General features: G+C 35.3%; 1 protein-coding gene across 19 annotated transcripts in view; it reads right to left on the bottom strand.

The window, feature by feature from the left end:
* The window catches only part of DLGAP2 (DLG associated protein 2), a 467,238-nt gene that overhangs the window by 227,657 nt on the left and 220,959 nt on the right, over positions 1-18,622 (bottom strand). For all 19 annotated transcript variants that reach the window (XM_066994829.1, XM_066994827.1, XM_066994828.1 and 16 more), the window contains one exon: positions 18,548-18,580. In XM_066994829.1, coding sequence (XP_066850930.1) covers positions 18,548-18,580 — 33 coding nt within the window. The remainder of the gene's footprint in view (positions 1-18,547; positions 18,581-18,622) is intronic.

Genomic DNA, 18,622 nt, shown 5'->3' on the forward strand with positions numbered 1-18,622 from the left:
TAACAGAGGACAACACACTGCTTTTGTTCATCCTCTGCACAGAAATTAGTGTTCATATGATAGGGCTGCTCTCCTGACACATAAAAATCTTAATGCCACCAGGAAGAAAAAAAAAAAAATCCACAGATAAATAGTGAATGAAAAGCTGAGCTGGGATTACACCTTCCTAACTGCAGTACTTTATTTCTTCAGTGACTGAAATAAATAAAACTCCTGCCTGGTTAAAGAAGGTAAAAATAGGGGCTTGACAGTTAAGTCCTAGCAAGGATTCAAAAGGTGGTTTTGAAGGAGAAATATTAGGTTGCTTGTTGTAATTGAAGAAGGAGGCTGTTCCAGGCAATGTGAAAATACTGCAGAAATTAAAGGCTCTGCAAGGCGGGCAGTCAGTAACGCGCCCAGAGTTCTGGATGGGTGCATTTTAATTAAATCAAAGTAAACAAGTCACAGCAGGGCCAAGTGTGAGCCAAGCCATAGGCAGGCTTGACAGAAGAGGTTTGAAGGTGAGTCTGAGGAAATCTGAAGTTGCTAAGGAATGAGAAGAGAAAACAAAAGAGAGAGAGAGAGAAGAGCTGGGTAATGTGCCTGGGGCAGAAAGGACAGTAACTGTATCTGGAAAATGATTAGTAGCCCACAGCAGTGAGAGATGACGGGTGTACAGGATGGAAGAGAGATGGTGTTACCTGTCAGCATGTGGCTGAGATATATAACCCACCCAGGACATATTTAGGAATGGTGCGCATGGTTTGCATGGTTTTTTCAGTCCTTATCTTTACTGCAGACATCAAAAACAAAATATCCGTTTGAACCATATTTTAAGGTTCATATATAGGTCACTGACCATATTTGCATTTTAAAGCAAGTTGGTCCATTTCTTAATTCTGTCACTGGTGAACTGTGCAGCATCTGAGTAAGCAAGAGATGCTCTACTTTCTGGAAATGAGTTTACGAAGAAGTTTATGAATGTCTGTAGAGATGACATCAAAAAAAGTTCCACAGTTTTGCTCTCCAGGAATTCTACAGGTTGGGACTAGGAATATAAAACAAGCAAACAAAGAACATTCGCCTCTTTCATGACAGACAGCCCATTCTTTAGGAACTGCTTTATGTTAGAGAGGAGAAGTGCAACATGATGGATGGGTGTAAAAAATGTATACAAAATGGAAAACAAACAAAAAATCTACAACTAACAACACAGAAGTGATAATCCTGAGCTGTTCCCCTTGCAGTGCACTTGTTTCCCCATAATGTTTTCCTTGGATATTGGATTGATGAAAAAATAAATAGAAACTTAGTGAAAAATCTACGCTAATAAGAAATAGCACATGGTAACAAATGGTAGGATAACTAGTAAAAATATGTTTTCCCCAGATGTTTCACCATGTTACAGGAAAATGTAAATATTTACACAACTTGAAGTAATCTAATAGTTGAAGCTGTGACATCGTTTAATCTAAAATGAGAATATAACTTTTTATACTAAGATGATTAAATCTAAGGCCACTTATCTTATGGTGACTTAGACTTTGATTTCACTGATTCACAGATAAAAATCATGGGCTCAGCTGAATGCACAAAATAATTTCATGTACCTATGGAAAGCAGACTTATCAAATGCTAGAATATTCCCAGAATGCTAAGTTTCAAGACATATTGAATTAAATTAATCGTGAAATGCTTTTACAATTTACAGTTAAATGAAAGAGTTTGGCAAGTCATTAACTGTTCATACTTCTCACCTTACATTAAATTACACTAAACATATTAGGCTCAAAATTGATTACAGTGATGAAAATGCTCATTTTGAATACATACATTTTTGGCTGAATGCCTCTTGCAAGAAAAATGGGATTTAGCTGCTTTTGTAACAACAAAGACACCTGAAAGGAGAGTTTGTTCAACAGCAAATTAAACTTCATTCTCTGCATTTATGATGTATAAGGTAACCAACGGAGGTGTCATGGTATACCTCTGTATAGAAAATGCACTTGTTTGATAACACAGATGTAAGCATCCTGACTGTCAGTAACAGCAGCAATGTTCTCATGGAAAGTAGGCTTTTAAAATATGGATTTGCATTCAGAAAATATTTCATAAATAGACCACATTTCAGATCTTTTTTTTTTTTTTTACCAAGACATGCTTTACTTCAGCTCTATTTTGTAATTAACTTGATTATGCAATTACAGCAGAGATGAGATGCATACAAGCACCCTTGAAATGCACAATGTGTAGTCCTGAACCCCCACGTTTCCACCCCATCTCACTTCGTGTCACTGTAGTCATCAGTCTTGAATTCTTGACAATTAAGCCTGACTTAACAATTATAAGCCTAGCCAACACTGACTTTTCAATGAGAATTCAATGGCAGGTGAAGCAGTCCTATTGATCCGCAAAATAAATAACCTTTCTTTTGTCACAGCCGTCAATCAAATATACCTCATTCAACAAAAAAGACAGCATGGGCTTAAATTGCTTATTGTTGAAATGTAATGAAATGTTTAAACGTGACTGCTTAAGAAAAAGCATGTGCTCAATTGCCCAGCTGAATAGACACCTAAATAAATAACGTATTAACCTTTCTTCCCTGACACTAACCAGCAATTTCACAGTTGAATTTTATATGTAAAATTGCATGTACTGTTCAAGACCTTACAAATGTGTACTTCAGAATATCTCCTGAGATCCTGCTGAGAATTTGTTTTCAGTTTCTTCATGGAAACTGACAGGTCAACAGTCAAATGCACTTGTGTCTTGTGATAATAATCTTTTAACGAACTCACAAGCCCAGCTGCTAGATAATACTGCATCAGCAATATTTTTGCCGCTTCCATGGCATTGCCTTCCTCTCTTGTTTTGTTTGTTTTGTTTTGTTTTACCTCTTTAGTTCTGGATTTTCTCCAAGAATAGATTTTTATCACCTTCCTCTAGTAAAGGTGTCAGTAGGCAGTTTGCTTATCCTCAGCTACTGAAATATTTATTCTTAGGGTTATATATGCATTCCAGATACAGAGCACTTCAGCTGTAATTCTGCAAGTGAGCTTTTTTTGCCTCCTTCACAGCATTGCTGTGCTTTGGGAATGGCCAAAGCTCTGACATGCCTGTATTCTGTAACTACTGAAACACTTCAGTCCCACCAGACCTTTAATAGGGATGCCACAGTTGATCAAACAATTGCCAGTCTGTTGCAGATCTTCTGAGAGCCGCAGCAGTTTTCATTCATCATCACACACCCAAGTAATTGAACCTCCAGGGCAATTCTGTCAAGCATCGTACTTACAAGCCTATGACATTCGTGGTGTTGTTATGACTGCAATTCATGGACATTTAGGGAGAGGAAGCAGCGGAAGTAGAGAACGATTTGAATTATTTTTCAAAATATTTGACACTTTTCTATACAAGAGAGAAGAACTATATATTGGTCTTAATTTATTATTTGTTTTGTGGTAAGTTTCCTCCCTGTCTACCTTTCCAGCTATTTTGTCCCTTAAGTATACAACACTGTAAAAAAAAAACAACAGTTAGTAATCAAAGCAGTAAGTGTTAACATTCTGTTATTTGATTTAAACTTTTACAAGTTTACTTGGTAGAAATAAGATATACAGGAAATCACTGAAGGAAGAGAGGGAAACCATCTGTGGACTTAGTCAGCCTTCTTTTGTACATGAGTTTGATAAAAGAAAGAAAATACAGAAATGGATTTGGGTGTCAAACTTACCTAAGAAACTGAGATGTTCTGCTTGTTCTGTTTCAGGATTATGTTTAATTCTTTTATATGTTTAATTATAAAATTTACTTCTTTGCATTAACACCTTTTTTTTTTCTTTGCTCATAAAAAACAAAACTAAAAACAACCTACTCTATGATCTGCACGCAGGCAGCAGATCTTTGAGCTTACCTTTGTTACTTGATGTAAACACCCAGATGTGTTTTGAGGATCAAGGCTGTTTCACCAAAATGGTAAGAGACACAAACTGAGAGTAAACAAAGCATGCTGAAGAACAGAGTACTATCTTCTCTTATGGTTTCTCAAATGCATTGAAAACACAAAATCAGACATTAAATGGTCAGGCTTGGATTAGTCAGTCGTTGTAGGAGGGCACTTGTTCTAGACTGAGTTCGAAATTAACCCTTGGGAACTGATGAATGGTAGGATATGGCAAGGCTAGTGTGGTGATCAATGGGACTAATTAGTCCCATCCCCTTAGCCAGGGCTGTATATTCAAGCCCCTCAGTGCGCACAGTGGCTTCAGTGTCACACACAAATGAAAGCTGCCTGTCAGTAAGGAGAATCCAAAGCATACAGGTTGAAATCACCATCATAAACTTCATCCACAAACCTAATGGCAACTAGCAACTAGCTTCTCCTTTAACTATTCCAAACAAGATGCAGCAAAATTGCCTTTGTAAATACCGAGACATTACCCCTAGTAATCCATTCCTTGGTGTCTCTGAAATGTTATCTTCCAACAAATGTCTCCTAAACGTATTGGGATATATACCAAGAGGCCACACTTTAGTTATGATTATCCACAATAACATTTGTTAAATTGGAAAAATGTGAATAATAGCTTCAAATTGTTTAGTTTTTGCTATGAAAATAGAATAACTCACTGAAGCAGAGCTCATCTCCATGCAATTTCTTAGTTTCATTTATATTCCTTACAAATGGCATCACAAGAGGTCAACTGAGTTTTGTTTCTGTTTTTGGTTATGTGTTTATCCAGTTCTCTTGCACCATTATGGATAAACAACCATCTACTGTCTCAAAGAAAGAAAGATTGATTATATAGGCCACTGGATAGGGCAGTCACAGAAGAGACCTGTTCTACATGAGGCTATAATACAGACCAAGGCATTCATCTGGAAGTTGGGCTCTCAGCTTCAGTGTCACTTTTCTGAATTACGTGGGGACTGAAGGGTCTCTCACATCTGAATGCAAGCTTGTCAATCAACTACTGAGTAAATTTATTTTACGAAACATTAGTAAGCACACAGTCATCTGAATTCCCACATTTCCATGAAAAGTTTTCTTTTCAACAAGTCTGATCTTTTTTTTCAAAGTGAAACTCCACCTAAAATTTTGGTTCACCTCTTTAACATTAATTATAGTTATTTGCCTCAAGTGAGGAGAGATGCTGTATCAATTTTACTTCGCGGAAATTTCAGTTGGAAAGACAAGGCATACACTAGAAGCTTGGCAAAAGCTCTGTACTGCTGGGAAGCTTAACTTATCACCGCATATTACCTCTCCAATAAATTATGCAGTATTTATTAATCAATGTATTTACCTGTTTAAACAAGAAACAAAATCCTCTACTGTGCATATATTAACAGTAAATAGAGTATGATACATTATGCTGCAAGGAACCAGAAGGAACGGTGTGGGAATTTAGGGCTCTAAATTCACGGTGAGACAGGAGAGATGTTTACCACAGAGTGAAAAATGTTCTATAAGGAGTTGGTGAGTTGAAGAGAACATCAAAGCTGTGAATATTACAATGCATTTATCTATTTCTAAGCCAGTAAGGGAGAAAGATCCTGGTACTTCTTGGAATTGCCCTGCTGTGTTCCCACATTTTAGTGTGAAAACAATTATCATTCATTTCTTCAAATTACATTGAAGTGTTGCTTCTGCTAAATAGTGTCACTTTCACTTCACAAATTTATTTTGGCTTCTCTGTACATTTGATCCATTTTTAGATCATACAGTTTATTAAGTGGGTCTCTGTGAACTCAACCAAAACATCTTAGACATTATTTGAAATTGGTAATTTAGTAACCAACAAATACAACAGAAGCACAAAATCCTGACCAGTGCATACACATTTGGTATCTAAAACTAGCTATATCTATCAGCTTCAATCTCAGAGCCTCCTGTGATCATTGTCAGCCTATTGAATAGCACAGCATTGTGTGATGTAATCACTGCCAATTAGCAATAGCTTAAGATTGAGCATTGACCTTTTAATATATTCGGATTAAAAAACAAAACAAAACAAACAAACAAAAACAACAATTTGCACGTTTTCCGAAAGAACCCTTGTTAGCAAATCAGGCTATAAACCCACAAAATATCTTTGTTTGGGATTCCTAAATATTTTTCAGTAATAAATTGCAGTGTTTAATTGCACTGTTTACTACCATAGTGTTTAAACTTTAAAAGCCATCCAAATGCTGATTTCTTTTTTCTAGTTCTCAGTTGGAACCACTTAATTCTCTGGCAGAAGTTTTTTTTTTTTTTTTTGGAGGAAATACCCTCTAACAAAACAGAAATACTGAATGTCTTATAAGAGTGACTGTAATCTTTTATTTTCTTTAGCTATAATGATATATATTTAACAATGGACCAGAAGCAGTGCCCCAAAACACAATATGGAACTTCACTATCTCTTTTTAATTTTAAGTAATTTATTTATGTCTCTAGAGTTTGTTCTTTTTGAATATTCAACTGAAAATACAACTCTTCAAATGTTAATAGGTAATCTAATTTTCAGTTGTGGGTATAATTCAGGTTTGCTACAAAATGCTAGTTATTTAGAGCCAAGTAGTAAGTGTACTTTGATCACAATACCCTGTGACATGTCAGCTGGGATAGCAGCTGATTACACAGTCAGCTAGGACTGTATTTTGTTTCTGCTTCTGTCAATGTCCCACTTTGGATCCTCCTCCAATTCTTCTGTTATCTCCATCATTCTTGGAGACAGTAACAAATTACCTACTTCCTTCCCCTGTGAGCTGGAATGAATAATTTGTCAATGTCTAGCTAAAACTTACTATAAAGTAACCAACAGCTTACAAACGTCTTTATATGTCTTTATATTCAAAGGCTGATCTATAGGAAGGATAGTGCAGGGAATAGAGCACAAATGCAGGCACATCTAAAACCTCACTTCTACTTCACAGTGGTGGCTTCTCCTTTGTTAAGCTAAATTTGATCCCTTCGTTTCCTGAAGTTCTCCATCAGCCAGTTATTCTGTTGGTTATTTACCAAACATGTGGAATGCGTATTTCAAAACTGAGTTTATCCTCGGCAGTATGTCTTGGTCTGTGGGTGCTACTATTAAGTCTCTGATTGTTGAAACTTAGCAGACCTCCATTTTTAGTCTTCTGTATAAAGAAATATTTTTTTCTGTTACCTTTTTTAAGGTTTTAGATCAATACAGAGACGTTTAGAAATACCAAGTATAAACAAGACCAGAGAACCTCTGGTATCAAGCAGAATTGCTAAGTTACATAGTGATGCCCTCAAAGAATTTCTAATGGAAGAGACGGTCATAACATGTTCTTTTCTATGACCGTTTTTACAATATGAAATAAATCATTCCAAGAAATCCTCTCCCAGGCTGGCTGTAAACTCTCAGCAGCTGGCTAGCTAGAAAACATAATACACACATAAACCTTACAGTTTCAAGAATCAGATTGAGCTAAAAGGACAGAATTGGAACTTCATGGACTTTTCTTGATCTTAAAGTGCCTAGCATGCTAACATAGGCCAAAAACAGCAGAATAGTTTGGCATAGCTTCAAGAATATACTCCAGCATCTCTGTGCTGTTTCTGGGATACAAGGCAAATATTGAAGTGGTTAAACAATCCCTTAATAAGCTGCTTCACCACTGCCAGGAAAGTGAAAATCAGTATCTCTAGCACAAAACTATTTTTAAAGCAATTTCTATACAGTAAATACAAAGGAAAACAACAGGAAGAAGAAAACACCCACGTGTTCTTTGTTGGTACTATGGGAATTCATTTTCTTCTATATCAGTATGATGAGCTGAAGAGAAAAAGGCAAAAGTACAGGCTCTATACTTCAGTTCATGACCACACAGAAATGTCTTAAAGTCAATTTAGATCCTTATTTCAGTTCATGAAATCCATAATTTACAATAATGTACAAGAACGTTGTTCCATTACTAGTTCTGGATTCTCTTGTTAAAGCACGTCAAAGCCTGTTAAAACGGAATTATATCAACACTAACTCTTTTATGTCAGTTGAGAAGCACTGTAAAGAGAAGCTTCTTTCCAGAATGGAATCTGGTTTGCAAACACAGACATTCAGTTCTCAAAAAGGACACTGCCATGTTATACTTAACAGTCAAAAAATGCAATGGCTTAATGAAAATGCAATCCTTAAAAAACAGAAACCCCAAGAGCTTACTATCCCTACATATTCTGAAAGATAAATGATTTCCAGGTTTTAATAAGTAGTTCATCTCATAAAGGAAGCTGATAATGGGCATTAGTGAAACTGACTGCAACACTAGAACTTTCTAATTAAAAAACTAGTCCATTCTAAAAAGGGATAAAAAAAAAAAAGAAAGAAAAGAAAAGGTTATTAATTTGCATCACTGAGGCAAATAAGTTGTGAGAAAAGAACCCACACTGACTCATGTTTCAGTTCTATTGTGTGGGGTTAAAACCTGTAAAACCAGCACTGGGGTAGGAATTCACTGTGGAGGTGCCTCTTGATACACCTGGAAATCAAGTTTTTAAGAAACTGGAACAATACCATAGAAATCAAGTTTTTAAGAAACCGGAACAATGCCATAGAAATCAAGTTTTTAAGAAACTGGAACAATACGAAGATTTTATGGAAATCTTTTTCAGAGTCAAGCGCTGAAGAGCTTGCCTAACATTCAATTGTACAAGCTAATTGTTACTAATACAGCTGTTGCCATCATGTTATTCATTATTTTCATGGCGATTCAGTCAGCAGATACAAGAAAGTATTTCCAACTACATATCCAAAGCTGTTTTTTGTCACTTATTATTACAGACAAATGTTGGCTTTAATATTTTATAAGGTGTATGGCCATTCCAGTGACTAAACCTGTGATGAAACCTGATGGAAAATAATCATTAGGTACAGAAGGCTAAGTCATTCTGCTTGAAGTTCTTTGCTGTGAAAGTCCTTGGCCTTTTCCTACATAATACTTCCATTAATATCAGTTGTAGCTCTGCACAGGATAAGAACTCAGGATTTTCATACATCACTGAGGTGAGTGTTGCCAGAAGTTATCTAAGATTTATGCAAACACACTCTAGGAGAAGTCAGTGTTCCTTCTGCATGGAAGTCTCATTTAAATTAATGCAGTTTTTGGCTTAAGGAAAGGATTCCTTTTCCTAGCAGACTGTTTGTTGACTTTTCAGATTGATGACCCAGAATCAAAGAAAAAAATCAGTCATGATCTGCTCCGTCAGAATGAAATGCATACATGAGTGCAATTATAATCATATAATTTATTTGGGTATGGGTTTCTAAAGATGGATAGGAAATATTCAGGCTTGAAGGTCACTGTGTATGGTGATAGGGAAGGAAGTTTTTCTTTGCTTTTTTATTACAACTGTACTTCTCAAACCTTACAACATTTGATTCTTAACAAGGTTTTTCCCCTTACCCAGAAGAATTTAACAATGAGAAATTGTAACTTAATTTTGCATACAGAAGATCCCTTGATACTATACAGCACTTTTGCATCTCCCTGGTATTCAACTGCTAGAACTGGCTTCACTAGAAGAAGGAAGATATATTGATGATTCCACTGTAGCACAAGGTTCTTCAATCTGCTAGATTTTGAGCTGCACGCTAAGGCAGGTCTCGCTTTCCTTACAAACCAGTTGTCTGCAGAGGCCAGACTGACCATGTGAGCATGCCCTGAGTTTGGGACTAAGAACAGATCCAGGGAGTGATTTGGTGAACATCAAATCAATCTTGCAATCTATCCTCCCCAACTTATCCAGTGTAGAATTTAAAGTTGACCAGTAACATCTGCTGCTTCATGTCTACTCAGTCAAGTCCTGAGTGACTTAAATAAGAAATTAATATTGAAATATGTCTCCTTTATAAACAAACAAACAAACTTATGCATTGGTAAAAATCCATCACATTTCTTATCCTACAAAGACACAAAAGAATCTTTTTACAACATAAAGTAAGCTAAAAGCTGCATGCAATATTCAGGAGACATCGCTGCTCAATTTGAAGAGGTCAGCTATGTATATGTACAAAGGAGTATTACAGTTAAATAAATACACAAACCCTAAGCATTGCAGAGCATAAAAATTAGATGCTAAGGGAAAGCAAATCATTGTCAAACACAGACAGTTCAAACTATATGAGATAAATGCTGTCATTTATGATACGTCATTCCAAAATAACATCCTTAAGAGAAATGTGCTACGGCAGAAATTAACATACAGCAAACACATCTGACATACAACAACGACCGCTCCAAACAGGGCATGTCATTTAATATAAAAACATGCTAAACAGTTAGCAAAATAAGAACAATGAAAACAAACAAACAAAAAAAACCCACATGTATATTATACACATATATAATTCTCTTACAAGGCTAATTTAAAATATTAGCATTTTCTATGCTGCATTCACTTTGCTTATATTGGTTCCTATTCCTGCAAATGCTCTGACCTCTATAGGACTAAAAAACACGTGTAACTTCATTCACTGCTATCAGAGGGAATATTCACGTTACTAATGCTGCATGCAACCTAAAGCGTGCACTGACAATAACCTTTGAGACCAGCTCTTCCCACACAGAAATCAAATGAGCTTTCCATTTATTCATTCATAATGGAGCAGGAAAGATGAGATGATTCTTGTGTTTGCTTTTGTTTTGTTTTTTAATCACAACAATGTAAAATGAATGTACAGATAATACTTTCTGCATTTGGGATTACATCATATTTGTCCAAATTAAATCAGTGTTTTTTTTGTTTGTTTGTTTGTTTGTTTGCACAACCCAGGAGAGTGAATTGGTAGATGAAAAGAAAACAAGGACAACCATGCTGTTTTGAGTACAGCTGTTTCACATACATACAAGAAAGAATAAAACACTGAAAAATGAATTTAATTTATTTGAAATATAAATGACAAATGAAGGCCTCAAAAACACTTTTTAAAGAAAATAATTTATTTTCTTAAAAGAAACCTGAGAACTTTTTCCTTTTATTTTAAAACTTTGTTCTTAAGTTACTACAAAATGCTCCATTAAAGAAACATATAAAAATTGAGACCATCATACCTCACAGCTGGCTTATATAGGTTCTAGTCCTTTAAATATCCCATTCCTGACTTCAGTCTTTCCTAAAAATCATGATACACATCTCAACTCTTTGTTTTATATTTAAATTTAGCATACTTTAAGCATAATACACATTGTGAATATACTACAACTTGTTATCCTAAAGAAATTAATGAGTAAAATCAGACACATTAGCCTAGTTAGAAAGAGATTGAAAGATATTTAGGTTCGTACATTCTCCAGATTTTGCAGATCATTTTATTGTAAAAAATGTCTAGCATAACTTGCATATTTCCTTTTGCTCTACGAGTAAAAAAAGATTTAATATCTACAGACTACACAATGTAGAATGATAGCAATACATTTCTATGCAACTTGAAAAGGTTTCCATGAAGATGAAAAATCAAACTACTCTGCTTTGAGAGAGGTAGCTAAAGCATTAAAAATAAAAGACAGCTATATCAGCCATACTCTGATCAGGAGTGAGTTTTATACAGTCAGAGATTTTACCAGAACCTATTATTAAAATGTTAGCAGTGAAGCTCACACAGGCATACAAATGTGACTGTTCCTGAAAACCAAGGAGCTGGCATGCAAATGGATCAAAGCAAAATTCACTTTAAGACCATGACTTTGTATTTTTGTAAAATCTTTCATACAGGACATAATAAAGGTGGAATTATATCAATCTATTCAAGTAATAACTATGAATTATTATTAGGTTGAGAGCAGGAACATTTATCTATATATCTATTTTAATGGTACATATACAGAAAAAGAAACTCTAATTTAAACAAATAATATGAAATATTTTTATAATTAATATGTAAACAAAAATACTAAAATTAGGCAAAGTGGATTTTATGTTTCCTTAAAAATGTCAGGATTATGTGTTGTGAAACATAATTTGCTTCCAGTAAAAAATTCAGGTTTTGTTACTAATAATTGTTGGTCCAATAAATACAACACAACTATAAAAATGTTAAAGAGTACAGGACTCTCGAAAGTCATTGCTAACATTGGTAAAACTGCCAGTTTTCAGTGTGGATTACTGAATGCTAAGATTAGTGGAATGAAGATTAGCAAAATTCTCTGGAGTTATTAATATGCCTGTAACAGTTTTCCACTAGATACCAAGGGAAATGTTTATATTTGGAGCCAGAACTACCCAGATGGAGCACTGTCAATATTAAGATGTATCACCAATTTTAAGATACTTTTCTGAACTGCCTACTGGCCAGAATTCTTTATCTTAAGAAAAAACAAACAAACAAACAAACAAACCAGATTTATTTCCCCTCAATCTCCAATACACTAGAATTAACCAGAATACAGATGGCACCAAAGCTGGCAGTACCTGAAACAAATCCACCACTCTGATACTGACATTTGCATGTACATATCCTAAAAAGCCAAGTTTTCCTTCACTAAAGAAAGAGGTTTTTCTTGTTCCTGTCAATTATTTACAATCAAAAGTTAAAGTTCTTGTATTTCCCAAATTCCACTGAATAATTTATACATCTTCTGAGCAAATTCACTCAATACAACAGTACCCTTTGTTTTAATAATAAACATTAAAAAATCTTTTACTAAAAATAATTACTTAATTGCATCCTCAACTTTTAATCATATTAAAAAGCCTTATATATTTAATTGACATAAACTTTTGTATGGGTAAATGAGTCACACACTCCCTAGCATTCTTGTAACTGCTACAAATTTTACACAAACTCATTTCTTCTCACCAACAGAAAATGTTGATTGAAACTAAGATGTTGACATCTTAATTTGAAAACATAAATCAACAGCAAAAGGCAATCTTAAGCTCCTGATACTTGAATTTACTTATTTTTGTCCTAAAGAGGAGTCATGCATTATCTATGCACTGGCTGTTTAAACTATTAACTGGTTAACTTAAAAGAAAAAGCATACAGAAAAAAAATAATATTCATTTTGAGATGAATCAAGAAATAGGTCTAGACTGTCCTGTTACATGGAACACTTATTTTATCATTTGACAGAAAGGGTTCTAGGGTTGGTATCACAAGCTTGAAGCCAGTAAGTCTAGCAGTGACTTCTTGTGTTGGTTAATTGCAAGAAATAACGGGAGACCTTACTTCAAACTCTAGGTGCACACCACAGCCCAGAACGCATGTAAGACACTGAGGAATAATCTGAACTATCCGGACATACTCCTAGGAAAACTGTTGAAGGTTAAGAGCATACAGGAGAAAGGAAGAAGTCAAAGCACCAGGAAGTGCCTGACAGAGTTTGCCAGTATATAGATTCTCTCTTAGGAGAGCTTTGCAAAAACATGCTTTGGATCTACAGTGTTAAATATGAGAAGATGGTTACTTGTGGGAAAGAAAATTTCTCCTGCTTTGAACCCTTCTTTGCCCAGGACTTCCTAATTCCTTGCAAGCCTACGGGAGACTGTTAAGCAATCCCTAACTTCATTGTTAGCTCCTCTAAGCTGGGATAATGTGTAAGACTCCAGTTCTGGCTGCCACTTTGGTCACAAAGGATGGAAATACTAAGAACATCACAGTCTATCTGCCCTGATATCATTGGCTTTTCACACACACAATGTGTGCAATACATGCAGCACTATATTGGTCTGGTCCTGTGGTAGGTGCAAAGACTGTCTCCTCTTCTCATGTCAGAGCAAGACCTCTCTGAACATCCTTGTATCCTTTGGTGGAAACCTTAGCACGTGTTGAGACAACTGCAGCAAGTCAATATATATCCTCTGGATAAACAGCTGCCTCACAGCATGAACATACCTAAGAAGACCCACTCATCGAGATGATGTAGGAAAGGGGGAATCTTTCCAGTTCATTCTCCAGAGGCTGGCTTTCAGAAACTCACAAGCCTTTCATAGAAGTGATATAAAAATTTCCACAGTGAAGCAGGCCCAGTAGGGCATTCAGTTTCTGGCTACAGTCACTCACAAATTAATCAAAACCAGAGATGAATAAATGGCTTATGAAACAATAACCTACCCCTAGGGGAAGCATATCCTTTACCTATTAAAAGAGAAGTTATTTTGTTTGTATAAAACCATTACTGATAATAATGAGACTTCTTCCTATCCCAGATCCATAGGAATGTTCTTACTGTTCACTGAAACATCCAGTGCTAACTGATCTTGAAGTCAATCTCAGAAGTCACATTGTGGCAGCAAGTTCCACAGCTGTATTTGTCTTTCTAAATTATACTTGTTCTGCTTTTGAATATTTTCTTGCTCAGGATATATTACAAAACTGGAACGCATGGTTTTCATGATCCCATGGAAGACGGATGCATCATTTATCAGAAACATGCAGTAGGTGTATTTTGCTTTCTTTTAATGGTACTTTCTCTAAATTACACAGAGCAAACCATCTTGATGTTCATTCACATGGGACTGCTCCTCACATATTTTACCAAGTTTACTATATCTAGATTCCTAATCTCTTTGCTATATTCTTTTCTGTTGGGGGGGCGGGGGGGACGACAGCAATGATTCAGCTCAGTATTTCAGGATAGGGTACTTCTAATGTGCACAAGTGGTGCTTTAATGTACTGCATTGTACTCTCCATCTCATTCCTTACAAATACGAATATTTTGTTTTTCTTTAACTACCATCTTAATTAGACGTCTTCACTGAACTGTTCATAATGAAAGTTGTCTTCTTTCTATGCTTTTAAAGCAGATCACAGTAAAGTACAGAAGTACTGTTACTCATAGCCTTTGTGTATACCAGTATCTTTTTGGAGAGCTAGACTTGATTACTAAGTGCTGTGGAATTGAAAGGATATTTGCCAGATTATATGTGCAGTAGAATGAGATATGCATATTACAGCCTGTATGTAGACTGCAAGATCAAGAGGTACCAGATAACAGAGAGAACAATAGGTTGAACTGCCTACTACCTACTCCACAGCCTTTGCATAATTGCTCAGAGTATTCTATAACTTTCATAATGCATCAGGAGCTTCTACACAGAGAAGCTCATTTACATCATGTAATACTTCTAAATAAATTGGAAAGTGCTATCACCATCACAGTAACAGTGGAGAAAGCTTAATACCTACAGCAAAGTTAACACAGGTTTTCTCTTCCACGGCTATCAAAAAAAAAAAAAATCCATTCAGAACCACTATTCTTTAAACTCAAACTGATAAGAAGACAAGCCTGTAAGAACATTAACAGGGTCAGATCAAAGGCCAGTGCTCCCAGTGTTCTGTCCTCCGTGATTGCCAGCAGCAGATACTTGGAGAAAAATATTTTTCCATGCTCTTCCTAGATTTAGGACAGAAGTGTCTAAGTAGAAGCAGAGCATACAATGACGTTTTACATGAATCCAGCAACCTATAGCTTCTAGTTTCCACTAGCTTTAAAGATTTCCTAAGGCAAGATGAATCATTATCAGTATTTTCTTCTGCTGAAACGGGTGATAGCCTGGACAGAACTGGAATTTGTATTAATCCTCAAACTTAACTAGAAATGGCTCCATGCAGAGGTATTTCTCTTTAACACCACACTTTCCAGATAAAGCTTGTGCTGTCAAAGAATCAGTAGAGGTGATTCTTTATTAAAATGTTGAAAATGCTGGTATTGTACAGGACTGCACATTTATCTTTAAGGAGGAAAGGAAAAGAATAATCATACTGAGCAGTGAAGAAAAGAACCATGAATACCAGAATACTGAAGAAAAGAACCACAAATAGGAGCAGTCACTACTGGAGTTGTGAAGGATATAAAACAGGTCTGGAAGAAAGCTTCTATTTTCACAGTCTTTGAGAGGACAGAGTGGTCTACCGAAATCTTAGCTGTCACAGAATTAACTTGTTTGCCATTTTGGTAATATAGCAAAATATATTTGTTAATATAACCCTTTTGTGAACTTCTGTGAATAATCGACAGGAGTTAGGAAGAACAGAAACAACATCTGCTTGAGTATTAATGGAAGTAACTGTGCTGAAACATCTCATGACTACACCAGTCCTTCTAACATTGACTGTCACAAAGACTCAGTCAGACGTGTGTCTGTAACGTGTCACACTCACTTGCGGAGGAACAAAGAACATCTCCTAGCAGGAACCAACTTTCTTATACAAGGCGGAAGATGCTGTTCAGAAACTCACCCCTAGCAGCCAGTAGTTTTTTCAATAAATGGCATAAACAGCTTCAGAGGAATTCAGATGTGGTAAGGTGTGAAGTCTTGTCTCCCTCTCTTCCAAATCAGGGAACTTCCTCCACATCTACCTGCTATTTCATGAACGAGTCTCTGCTTAACATTTTGGAAATTAATAGAAGAGGCCTATGCCATGTCATATCCGTCCTGCTATTTTGAAAATTCATCTTAATATACTAAAGTAAATTAATGCGCTTAAGGTAATAAGGAAGGAAAAAAAATGGAGGCAAATGGTATCTATGATTAGCTGATATTTTTGAAAATTTCTTAGATATCAAAAATTCAAACTACAAGCCCCAGGGTATCTCAAATTTCTGAAGAAAGCTACAGACAAAAGTCATAAATTCCAAGTAAAACACTTCAAAAAGATGATTTTTGAGTTCTTCCCTAGTTTTCTTAGCAACTCAGTTAGTTTACTATGAGACCATACCATAGTTCCAGAGGAAAATTATATTTTTTGAGGTTTAGTTTTTTTTTTCTTTTCTTAATTTTCCATGTATACACCAAAGATGTAAAATTTCTTTTAGAATTGCCTTCTAAAAACTGAAATTATATCTACTGAGCAACTATTTCTTCATCACAAAATGACATACAAAACTTCTGCAGATGTTCAGCATTAGGTTAGAGATTGTGTTAATGTGACAAAGAAAAACCTTAAGATTCTACATCTTGTCACTAATCTAAGCTGACATCATTGTCAATGTTTTAAAATTGAGGCAGAGAATTAATAAGTAGCATTCCAGCAACAATGTGCAGAGTTTGGTGATCCAGGAGACATTCACTGGGGAAGTTCATTTCTACACAGCTGAAAACTAAACATTATGTTCCTGAGAACTGTTCTTACGGCAATACAGATAATTATCTTTTGATTGTGAGATTTTAGTCACATAAATGTTAAACATTTTTATTACATATTTTTTCTGGAATTCACTTTTTTAACAGTCTTTATACATTTATTAAAGTTTGCAATGCTGAATAGTTATGAAAGTGCAGTAATGAAAAGAAAGACAAATTTTTGTTAGAAAGCAAGAATAGCATGCAAGAAAACAGAACTAATCCAGTGTCTAACATTAAAGTTAGACCACCCTATCATGGAAGAAATATCTCGTGAAAGGCAAATAAACACCTGTCTTATTTTAACTTTACTTATGTGTATCTGTGCTATTATAAATTTATCGAATAAAAGACAACGAGCATGAACTAATCAAGAATTGACTGTTTATAAAAGGAATGCAAAGTCAAAACCAATTCTAAAACAATTATTTTTTTCAGTAGGTTACAAAGGAGAAGATGATAATGGATGTTTAATTTACTGAGTTATGTTCCACGAGATGCAAGGTCTCAAAGCCTTTCACTTCTATACTTCATCCCCTGCTAACTTCTCCCTACTAAATTTATAAAAAGTTACAGTTTAGAAAAACTGTGTTTTTAAAGAAACACAGTTTAAACTGTGTTTCAGAAACTATTCAAGATACAAAGCTGAATCTCTTTGGGAACAGCTCAGAATCTATAATGTTTTTTTGAAGAATATACTTTGCTTCAGCAGTTACTTTTGCTATTCCAGACTACTTTTCTTAGAAAGACTCCAGATGGTTGATCTGAAACTAAGGTCAGTTTTTTTTTGACATTTTCTTTAAAACAGCATCAATATGTGTGTGTGTGAGAGAGAGAAAGAGAAAGAGAGAGAGACACAGAGAGATTTTCTTCGATGATGGCCTACCTCGAAAATCATAATCTCATTACTGCAATGTTTATTTAGGTAAATTGTGGGTCTCACCTTGGCATTTAATTAGTCACTTGGAAAAAAAAAGAGCATACACCTTCACTTGGGCATATATTTGCACTGCATAACAGTTATTGCTTAATTATCCTTATTTCAGAAGCAATATTTATTAACTTCACCTGCTAAAAAGTGTTAGCCTCTCTGTTCTCTGTAAACCATATCAAATATATAAACATTTTCTCATTTCTCTTTTATGCCTAATCTCTTTGTTTTCCATCCTCAAAGTGGTGTCCTTAAATGTCTCTTCACACTGTCTCTTACCCCAGATTAGTTTGACAAACACACAAAAGAATAAGAAGTAAATATTTCCGTTTTTGCTCTAATGGAATATTTGTCCTTTAAGTTATTTCCTGCCTGGAGCATGTACTGTGCTTTACTCAGCTTAATTCAATTCATTTTTGGTATCTAACATAAGGAAGAATGTCTTTCATTGGTTCTCATCATTCAGATACCATTTCCATTCTATTGTACACACGTATCATTTGAGTCAAGCGTTCATCACTAGTTGCTTTGAAAAATATGAAGAGTAAAATATGCTCACCTTCAGGCTCCCCACAGAGTGTACACTGTGACTCTGCAAAGAAAAAGAGAAAAAATTTCTTGTTTTTAAGGTCTG

Source organism: Anser cygnoides, chromosome 3, assembly GCF_040182565.1.
Source record: "Anser cygnoides isolate HZ-2024a breed goose chromosome 3, Taihu_goose_T2T_genome, whole genome shotgun sequence".
Taxonomy (NCBI): Eukaryota; Metazoa; Chordata; class Aves; order Anseriformes; family Anatidae; genus Anser; species Anser cygnoides.